We start from the raw sequence: 11,465 nt of genomic DNA, 5'->3' as shown, positions 1-11,465 counted from the left end.
TAAACAATAATAAAGGAAGAAGTAACATAAGTTAAAGTCAAGTTAGAATTCGATTAAAGTCAATCTTATCAGCCTAAACATAACAATTTTCATCCATTGTACTTACTTTTGGAGTGAAATTCGATCTTCATAGGTAGGTTTTGTTCTACTAGACAAGCAAAAAAATGTAGAGTGTGTGTTTGAACTCATGCCTACAATGTATGCAAAATCACTAAAGATGAAACAAATATTATAAAAATACGCTTTATAACTTCTATTTCATCGTTCAATGTAGAACCAAACATACACTATTAATATCTCTATAAATGAACAATACAAGCATGTCATGGAACTTCCAAAAAGGACAAACTAGTAAATAAATATGAATTACTGGAAATTATTTTGGTGGACTTTAAAGTATAAAAACATTTGTTTCAAGTATGATTTTTGAAATGGTAACAGGGAAGAAATTAAAAGATGAAATAGCAGGTCCTGCCGGAACAACTGTTATTAGTAGAAAACCTTTTGGGACACAGAAATAGAATTTGATTGAGACATGCAAAGTAAAATTACTTGCCAGTTGATGCTACAATTGCTTGGATGTTTTGGGAAATTACGCCCAACTTGGAAAAAATGATATTTAGTTGTTCAAGTAAATAACTTGATTTGTATAATTTTAGGATGAGTCGGGTGTGATTAAACACATAACTTAATCTGATAAAAAATTTACTAGTTGAATTTGTATAATTTTATTGTCAAACTCAGTTCAAATGAATCCATTCTTATAAGAATTAAGTCAATATAATATGAACATTTAAAAAATATTTTTATTTTGTAAAATTAGAAATTTTTAGAATAATATTTTTTTTTTTGCTTAGAGCTTCGCAAATATATAATAATAAAATACTTAGAGATCAGATTGTGATGATAATATTTTAGTAATAAAATGAATGATTTTAATGTGAATATAATATTTTATTTTAGATAGAAATAAATTATTATATTAGCATAAGAAAAGCATAAACAAAACAAGACAAAAATAAAATAAAATAAAATAAAATCCTGGTTAAAAATTAGCAAAAAATTGTGGTATTCTATATTCAATAATTTATATATAATTAAAAAATAATAATTACATGGCACCTGTTGGGTCACGGTTTAAAATACAAAATCCATTGTCCGTACTAATTGAATTAATTTGGATTGGATCGAATTTAACTTAGAACTTTTAAAAAATCTAAATAAGACTAATTGAATTAGTTTGCATCGACTTGAATTTGCGGCCTACTCGTCCCTATGAACACTCCCAGCTAAAATCAACAATTATAACAATTTGTAATTATGGTTTATTAAATTTAGATACTATATAAAATTATAAATTAAAAAAAAACATGCTTGAAATTTTAATTAAGTATTAAAAATTGTTTTGCGGGTATAAACAACTTACAAAAAAATTATTTGAAACTTTCTAGTTTCAGAAATTACAAATTTTAATTTAATTAATAAAAATCATCTCAATTATGAATATCTCATTATTTAATATCAATTAAAAAGATTTGATAATGATTATTATTTTTAAATAATTTAAAAGAGTAATTATTTTAAAAAATATTTTTATTTGATATAAAAAATGAACATGTTCTATATAACAAAATAAACACAAAAACACATGACTTTATCTAATGGGTGTGACCCTAATTGAATTGATACGAGATGTTTAAAACTTTGATAGAGTTTTGACGTATTGTTGTAGTGGTCTTTCTTTCCTGTAGATTGATGGTGAAGGTTGGGTAAGGTACATATAAAAACACTTCAATAGTTTAATGCTTAATTCAATAAGAATTTTTAATAAATGTAATAAATGTATACTTCACATTCTGATAATGGTCTATTTATAAGAATATTTTGAAATGGATTGAGATGAATAATGTAGGACTCAAAATCCCTTCTAGAAAGGTTTTACCAGTACAAAAGAAAATATACTTTTCAATCTGCTCCTAGTTAATATGTGCTTCCATATTCTAAATTGTATTGAATTTGCTTTTTTTTTTTAAAAAAAAAAAATGTATTGAATTCATTTTGTAATTGAATCTTGTTATGGACTTTGATCCATTTACTCTGAGAGACCTTTAAAACGGTATCTATATATTATAAGCTGAATAGTTATACACTCTTAACAAAAAAAAAATGATGTTATAATAAATGATAGTTATATATAAAATTATTTTACATTATTAATTATTAATGTATAAAATATTAATTCATATATTATTTACTAGGGTGAAATGACTTTAAAGGATTGTACTTATATGCTTGTCTAATCCGAACCACAAATCCTCTTACAAGTTAAATAATTTAGTTAAATTTTATGAAATATTTCTAAGCATCCAAAAGAAATTTAACTGTACAGAAAGAAACATGAGGCAGAAATACTTGTTTCGATTATATTAGCCAATCAAGGAACCTGTATATGAGGGTTGAGGAACAACCACAAATCTCTAATATTCGTGCTCAAGCCTCAATGTCATTTAATTTAGTTTTAAGAAATGAAGCAAAATCCTACAAACATTATAAAATTGAAAATAAACGATAACACACGGTCACAAAATAAAGCTTACGCAATAGTACAAGCTTGAGATCTTGCAAGAATTTTTTTTCCAGAAAACAAACAACAACCATTTGTCTCTATCTTGCTTCCTCTTTCTCCCCGTCCAATCACCCATTATCCTACATTATCTTCACTATTATTAGTCACATCATGGTTTTCAATTTTCAATCATCAAATCATGATATCTTTCAACTCATATTAAAATTATTAACACAAAGACTAAAAAGGATCTTATTATATTTATCCACACACCAATATAATCACCTCTACACTCTACTATATTGGTGCGTTTGCATTATCATTTTTTCAAGAAACCAAGGCCAAATAACACATAGAAGATGTGTCTAGAGAGTGTGAGGGAGGCATTTGGACAAAGAAGAGAGTCTAATTAATATAATAAAAGACACTGATCTTCAGCTAGGGGACCAAGACAAAGATGGAATAAAACCCTTGTGCCAGCAAAATAAGATATTCTAGGATATGCCTTTAATTTTTAGCATTTGCCATGTATATTTCAAGGCTTCTACATGTTTATGCACTTGTCTTTATCAACCTCGATATTATTTAAAACAGATTTTGTCAATGAAAAAGAAGAAAAACTAATAAATGTAATTTTCTTCCCTCCAACTACTTCTTGCTGAAAGAAAAACTTCAAGAAAGCAATAATTGGAGAAGGGGTACCCCATGTAGGTGGGGCCCACCACAAATTAAGTCTCTTAGACGCAAGTTAATATGGTCAGCGCACTCTCGTCCAACTATCGAAAGGGCAATGCAATGCTACTACCCAATCCTTTCCTTTTCTCATTAAAAAAATGTTATATGAGTGTTATATTATTATGAGTTTAATGTTTATATGTATAAAATAATTTTATATTATTTAATTATAAATTATGATTTGAATTATTTTAAGATAATTATTTTAAAATTTATTATATTTATTATATATGATGAGTTGTAATTGAATGATTGTGTATAATTTTTTTTATAACTTTTTTTATATTATTTAAAATTATAAAAAAAGAGAAGAAAAGAGAAAAATATAAATATGATATAATTTATTATGTGATAAAAAGAAAGAGATAAAGAAAAATAAGAAATGTTAAATGAGTAATTAAAATGGTGGGGTATTTATTTGTAAATCATTATTCTTTTCAGATATATTGCAGTGTTTGGTGAGAATAGAAAAGCAGAATTTGTTTTTATTTTCGTAGGCCACATTCCTTGCTTGCCCCCATCCCCTTTTATCTATTGATAATTGATAATAAATTAAAAGGAAATTAGAGAAAAAATATTTATCAATCTGAACTTTGATTAGTTCGTACATTGGCACCATAAACTTTGCAATCTTCAATTACCTTCTCAAGGATATTTGGAGGGCCTTTTAATAATGATAAAAATACATTTTTTTAGAAAAAAGTATTTAAACATATTTTTTATGATATAAAATCAACTATTAAATCTATATAATTAAATTAAGTTATTTTTTAGTCAAGTATCATTTTTTATCTTAAATTTTTAGTTGAAGGTTATTTAGAAATCTAAAATATAATTTTTTTAAAACTCAGTATATTTTTGTAAAAATATTTTTAATACAGTACCAAATTTTAAAATAATAATGCACACACGTTGCTAATTTTCCTGTGACTCCAAGAAAGTGCAGTTAATCTAGACAGAGGCCTAGTCACTTGCGTCTAAAGCCGAATCTAATCATTTTATGTAGTTTTTAAATTACCGTTCATTAAATTACTCATATATATAATACGACTTCTATGAGAATTTTTACCTGAAAACATAAAAACAAGTAATAACATCAATAAATTATGATCGATTGAGATTAAATATTTAAATTAAAATATAATATAACCATTAAATCTCAAAAAAATTCATCAAACAAATCAGATAATAAAATATCTCAATTATTATTAATCTATCACCATCAATTATCATTGTCATTGTTGTCATGATCATTGTTGTCATCACCACCTATGGTAACAATGACGGTGATGACGATCATGACAACATAAGTAGTGTCAGTTGATCACAATGAGAGTGACAACAACGACAATCATGATGGTGATTGTGATAATAGTCATGATGATGACATTGACGACGACAAAGATCATGATAATAGAGGTAATGATGTTTGACGACGGTGATGGTTGCAATTGATGATGATGATGATGATAGCGATGATGATGATGGTAGCTATTGATGATGATGATGACCGTGGCGATAATTATGATGATGACTGCAACGATGCTCATGACAATAACAATAACAATCATGACAATGAGAAGACTGTCCTAATATTTAAATTTTTCTCTTGTTTAAATCGTAAAATTTTATAACATGACTATATAATAACATCTTTTCTCTATATCTCTTTCCACTATATCAACCATCTCATTTTTCAATTTTCTCTTCTCTTCTATTGCTATCTCCCTATTATTTGTACAAAAAATTGTATAATTTTATCGCACATATATAATAATATCTCGTATGACTGCTATTAATAATGATAAAAAAGAAGCATTCTCAATAATAATAATAAAACATTTAATTTGATAATATAAATTTTCATATGAATCTCCTAAAAGTTTTCATAACTTTCCCCGTTTCTGTACTTCCTTTCACTTTTATCATTTTCTATTAGACCCTAACAATCAGGGGCTACACGAGATCCAACATGCTAACTGGTTGATCTCAAAGCCCAACACCAAATGTATGTGATCTTTCTTATCCATTTAAAACAATATACTTCCTCTCTTCTTATCTATATAGATAAGACTTAATTACCTAATTTATCAAGATTAAAGAAAGTGATTAATTTAGTTAATAATTATAAATTTACCTAATTATTCATTTATAACTTTTTTCAAAACTATCATCATCATTAATATTTCTTTCTCTCTTTTAATGGCTTATTAATATATTTTCTCTCTTCTTGTAACATAGGATATTTTTAGTTTACAAATAATTTATGCGAGGAACATTATGATTATGTCTTATAAAAAAGAACAAACAACCATTTGGAATGTGGATCTTATAAATAGGAACAAAGGAAATAGTATATTGTATGTAATGTAGGATATGTCTAGCTGCAAATAATTCAACCAGTTTTAACAAAGGAATCAATGAAGCTAAATCACAGAAAAAAAATTCCAACATTAAAAGTATAGATAGTAGACACAAGCACACACCTATGCCAGTTTATTTTGAAAATATGTTTTTCAACAAAGCACTATTGTTTCTGCAGTTATTCAACAAAACAGTTCACTTAGAAGATACAGAAAATTCCTCATAAATCTCTTACAATTATACAAACATGCTATAAACCACCTATGCAGAAAACCTTTCTCTGTCATGAGGAGCAGAATAATCAATATTTGGCCCTACAGGAACGATCCCAAATGGATTGATAGAAGGATGACTTCCATAGTAATGCAACTTTATATGTTCCATGTTCACTGTGCTACTAATGCCAGGAATTTGGAAAATGTCTTTCGTGTAATTGAAAAGATTCGGGTATTCGCGTAGCAGCTTCTTGTTGCACTTGAAGTGAACAGCATAAACCTACAATTATAGCAAAGATCAATTACTCAACAGTCACAACATTGAAATGGATATATTGCAAAATGAGTCCCAAAATAGGAAAGCTAAAGATAATGATTTATGCTATAATTGTATATACAAGTATTAGGGCAATTACTCGTCAGAAGGCAAATTAAAAATAAGACCACCAATCATGCAATGAGAGAATTGCCCTAATACTTGTATATTCCTCCAACACCATCAAAATGTAGAGAGTACAAAAGCAAAGAGAAGGAGAAGGAAAAACTTAGTGAAGGTAATGATTTATCATTGTGGCATCTTAAAGTTTAAAATGAGAATAAAATAGAAATTTGAGAAGTTTACATATTTGCACCAGCCATAGCCAATATAAAACAATGAATGAGATGATTTATTTTTTAAATTTATTTTCATTGGTCTCATTAAGAGTAAAATACTACACCAAAAACATAACAAGGAAAGCTGACTATTCTGAACTATGGAAAATATTAGAGATTATCATTTGTTAGAACTTAGAAGTACAACTTCGTAAAATTCCAAGATAGAAAAATGAGTCTTCAATTTTAAGATAGAAATGGAATTTGACAGGAAAAACTCCATATTTTTACAAGAAAGATAGTCTTAAAATTAAGGGAGACTCCAGCTCTGTACTCACTAACTTAGGCTACCTGTGATTTGATTATTATTGAGTTCTAAAAGGAGGCTCTTACTCAATGTGATGCTTCTTTGACTTGATGGTTGTTGGAAACGTGTCGTAGGGTTGCTACAGAAAGATTGCTGAACAAATGTTGGACCAAATGTTTAGGGAAAACTATATTTTGTTATTGCTTGATATTAGGAATTTGTTAGATGTCTTAGGAAATACTTTATTGGTTATTAGAAATCTGTTGGATATGACTTGTGATTAGAAAGTTATTTCCCTTTTTTCTGACATGTTCCAACTCTATAAAAAGGGAGCAATGCAGTGAATTAACATAATTCTTCTGATTCAAAGTTTATTTATTTTCTCTGTTTAGTTCATGTTGTACCAACAAATTGGCATCAAAGCTCTCTTATGAAGGGTCCTGTGAGTTGAAAACACAGGACTCACCATACATAGCACTAGCCCCACCTGTTCTTGATGATGAGAACTATCCTATTTGGGCAGCCAGAGCCTATAATAGAGGCATACCTAGAGGCAAATGATCTCTGGGAAGCTGTAGAGGAGAACTATGATGTTCTTCCTTTGCCGGATAATCCAACATTGGCTCAGATTAGAAACTGGAAGGAAAGAAAAGCTAGAAATTCAAAGGCAAAAGCTTCTTTATTTTCTGCTATCTCACAAGAAAATTCACTAGAAATCAGCATTGGGAATTTGGCACTTCCTCAAGGATGAATGTGAAGGAAAAGAAAAGATAAAGAGCCTGGAAGTGTGGAATCTGGTTACAGGATTTGAGATACAAAAAATGAATAAGTCAAACAATCAAGATTCAAGAGTATGCCAATAAACTTCTCAACATTGCAAATAAGTAAGATTGCATGGCTTTGAATTTTCTGATTCTAAAATGGTTAAGAAAATACGTATTGCTGTTCTTGAGAGATTTCAAGCCACAATCCATTCTTTAGAAAATACTAAAGATCTGTCTAATATTACCTTAATATAACTATTAAGTGCATTAAAAAGGCACAAGAAAAAAGGAGAATGGTGAGAAAAGAACAATCTAAAGAGGGTGCTCTCCAAGCTCAGATAAAAGATTCAGGAGGAAGAACAACAATGAGAAGAAGAGTGACAAGGCTGACAACAACAACAAAAATAGGGATTGGATTTATCCATCATGTCCATACTACAAAAAGAGCAATCACCCACAAAGAAAGTGTTGGTTGAGGCCTAATGTTGAGTGCATGGTAAGCTTTGGATGCATAGAGCATGTAATAGCTCTAGTGATTCATGACTGATTTACAGTGGCAGCACAAACCACATGACCAAAGCTATTTAAAGAGCTTGATAAAACTATCATTTCCAAAGTCAAAATTGGACATGGTGAATTTATTCAAATCAAGGTCAAAGTAAATCAAGCTGTAGAAATCTTAACAAGTTTGAAATATATTTCTGATGCTTTATAAGTGCTTGACATTGACCAAAACCTGCTTAGTGTTGGAAAGTTGATTGAAAAAGGTTTCACGGTCATATTTGAAAACATGGTAATGGTGCTTAATTAAAGATGCAAATGGTAGAGATATATTCAAAGTGCAAATGAGGGCAAAAAGCTTTGCTCTAATTCTAATGGAGGAAGAACAAAGAGCATTCTAAGCACTGTGAGCAAAGCAGAATTATGGCACAAAAGGCTAGGGCATTTCCATCATGTTGGGATTTTTATATGCAGAAACATAATTTGGTGAAAGGTGTGTCGTTGCTCGAAGACAAGCTAGCTGATTGCATGACTTGTCAATAAGGAAAACAAGTTAAATCTGTATATATTTAAACCAAGTTTCTACCAAAAGCTAAATTTACAGCCTTAAGAAACAAGTTAGGCTTCTGCTACTACTAAGGCAAGAAGAACAGTGTTGGTAACATGCATCAGAGTTGCTACGAAAAGATTGCTGAATAATTGGTTGTTGGATCAAATCTTTAGGAAATATTTTATTTTTTTATTGGTTGATATTAGGAATCTGTTAGATATCTTGAGGAAATACTTTATTTGTTATTAGGAATCTGTCAGACATGCCTTGCAATTAGTAAGATATTTTCTTTTTTCCTGAAATGTTTCAGCTCTATAAAAAGTGATCATTGCAGTGAATAAACATAATTCCATTATTCAATTTCTTTTCTCTACTTTGTTTCTCTGTCTTTGTTCTTGTGTTGACCAACAAAGGTTTGCATAATACGAGTAACAAGAAAGTACATAAGATATTCCCAAATGTCAACAGTAAATGCCCTATAATAAACACACACACTTTACCTCATCAAATCTAATAAGAGTGACAAACAAACGAATGTCTGCTTCAGTTAGTGTATTGCCACATATATAGCGTTGCTTGCTTAGTATATCCTCACATTTGTCCAAAGCCCCGTACAATTGTCTTGCAGCCTGGAAAAAGGAAGGGCCAAGTAAACAGTTGCAATCATCTGAGTACAGCAGTTTTTAAACAAATGTAACATTTAAGTACCAGCTGTTGCTAGAAAGGGTTAAAAATAGCTACTAACCTCATTGTATGGTTCTTGCTTCTTTGCAAACCCACATTTATAAACACCATTATTTATACTATCGTATATCCACTCGTTGGTATCATCAATTTGGGCTTTTAAATCAGTGGGATACAAGTCCAAGGTGGGGTTTTCTGCAATATTATTGAATTCAGTATTAAACATGCGGATTATCTCTGAGCTCTCGTTGTTAACAATTGTCTTGAGTTTCTTATCCCACAGAACCTGTGCAGATCAAAAGTCATCAGTTGACAATAAACATCTTCCCAGCAAAGCAAATAAAAAAAAAAACAAGAAAGAAGACAGTGTATCTTCATACCGGAACAGTGTACTTTCCGGCATAGTTTTCACTTGCAATTTCATAAAGTTCCCTAATAGTCTTTGCTCCATTGAACCTATCAGGTTCAGCTCCAGGCACCTCGGTTTCCGATTCAGGAAAAATCCATCCCTTATATTCATCTGATTCTCTAGTTCTCTCAAAGATGGGTTTGACAGCCTGTTCATTAAACACGCGGCATATGAAATTGGGCGATGAACTAAGCAACTATTCTACTTGAAAAATATTCAGCATGAAGGCTACTAACTAACCGAGAAACTGATGGCTTTGTCAAGTCCTTTGATATTCAAGTAAGCAAGGCACCTGGAAGCCCAAGGACAAGCATATGATACATAGAGATGATACCTCCCTGATTCCGGTGGAAACAGCGAATTCGGGTCCCTCGAAATCCAATTTCTGAATGTTGAAGCAGATCTCACAAAGGCACCAGTGTCTGATATCTCATCCAATGAAAATCGAGCCATTCCAACTATATGCTAAGCAGAATATATTTTACAAACCAATCACAGACAGCACCAAATCTTCAAAAAGTAAAGAATGGAGCAAAACAATACTTAGTTCAACATGAAATTGGTTTTTGTTCATGTATCATGCTACATACACATACTTAATGGATTCAGAATTCACAAGATAAGCATATACCATGGTAACAATTATCATCTATTGTGCAATGAATAAATTTCCTAAATCGTATGTAAGAAAATTCTTGTCTCGACAAAATAAAGTACATGAACAAAAAGTAGAAGCTTTTCATGAAAACTACCGATTTTAACATGCAGGAATTCCCATCAAGCCTATTGCATACCTAAAACAAGAGAGGAAAATAGAGGTTTGTTGAAGAAAAATACCTTGTACTGGTAGTAGTTGTAGCAAAAGTCAGAGGGAGGAAAAGTGCTTTTGGGGCGTAGCAATGGTAGTCTCAGACACAACATGATTTCGGTAAGTTTTATAATCGCTGTTTTAAAAGTGATTTGAGTGAAAACTAGATTTAATGTCGAACGTCAGGTTTGAAGTTTGCGAATTGTAAAAATATGAATGTAAAAAAAGTTCTACTAAAGATCAAATAGGTTTTCGACTAAGATTATTCAAATAAGTTAAGTTGATGCGATATTTGAATTGAAATTCACAAAAATATCCAAACATGATTTTAAACTCATTTTTCTCACAAAAATATCTTTGAATCTTTTCACCAAAACTTTCAAAAACTCCAAGAGTTTGTTTGGATGAGAAAATTTTAAATTTTGAGAAATTTTAAATTTTAAGAATTTCAGGTATTTTAATTGAAATTTTTTTATTTTTAAAATTGTGTTTGGATAAAAAAAATTAAAAAATTATGAGGGTGAAATAAAATGAATGCAAAAAGAATAAAAGATATGGTTGGTGTATTTCCAATGAGAAGAATGTTGATACAATATGGAGAGTCGCACGGGAACCGAAATACCGCAGCGTATACTATCACACCTGATCATACATCATTCAGTCAACGGGACAAGGCATGGTCAGACACTCCGCGCTGGCGAGCACGTCACCTCATGTTCTCTTAGGGGAACATGAGGTATAGTACTATGTGTTCCCCTATCTCCACACCCAATTGATGCTTCGTGAGGTCAGACTTTTCTTATCATTGGCCATGAGGGAAGAGTTACGAATTTGATAACGGAATTTTAAAAATTTTCAGGTGAACTAGAGGTTGAAGGTTATAAAGGAAATATGCGAACATTTTGGAAGGTTCTTGAATTTCAATTTCTCACCTTTTAGAAGAAAATTGAAATTTCACATTTTTAGTT

The 11,465-nt window shown here is 30.2% G+C and overlaps 1 protein-coding gene across 4 annotated transcripts; it reads right to left on the bottom strand.

Annotated features, from left to right (window-relative positions):
- Window positions 1-5,709: 5,709 nt before the first annotated feature.
- On the bottom strand, window positions 5,710-10,605 carry LOC100813447 (putative glutathione S-transferase). 4 transcript variants are annotated; one of them, NM_001254025.2, is made up of 6 exons: window positions 10,527-10,605; window positions 9,930-10,199; window positions 9,661-9,837; window positions 9,342-9,566; window positions 9,097-9,225; window positions 5,710-6,160 (listed from the first exon to the last, which is right to left on the bottom strand). In NM_001254025.2, the coding sequence occupies exons 2-6, from the start codon at window positions 10,140-10,142 to the stop codon at window positions 5,927-5,929; spliced, it is 978 nt and encodes a 325-aa protein (NP_001240954.1). In that variant the 5' UTR covers window positions 10,143-10,199; window positions 10,527-10,605; the 3' UTR covers window positions 5,710-5,926. The 4 variants fall into 4 exon arrangements, with proteins under 4 accessions (NP_001240954.1, NP_001348406.1, NP_001348407.1 ...); NM_001361477.1 differs by having other exon boundaries at window positions 9,930-10,154; NM_001361478.1 differs by having other exon boundaries at window positions 9,930-10,147.
- Window positions 10,606-11,465: the final 860 nt, after the last annotated feature.

Source organism: Glycine max, chromosome 20 (assembly GCF_000004515.6).
Source record: "Glycine max cultivar Williams 82 chromosome 20, Glycine_max_v4.0, whole genome shotgun sequence".
Classification (NCBI taxonomy): Eukaryota; Viridiplantae; Streptophyta; class Magnoliopsida; order Fabales; family Fabaceae; genus Glycine; species Glycine max.
This window is presented reverse-complemented; position numbering and strand designations above follow the sequence as displayed.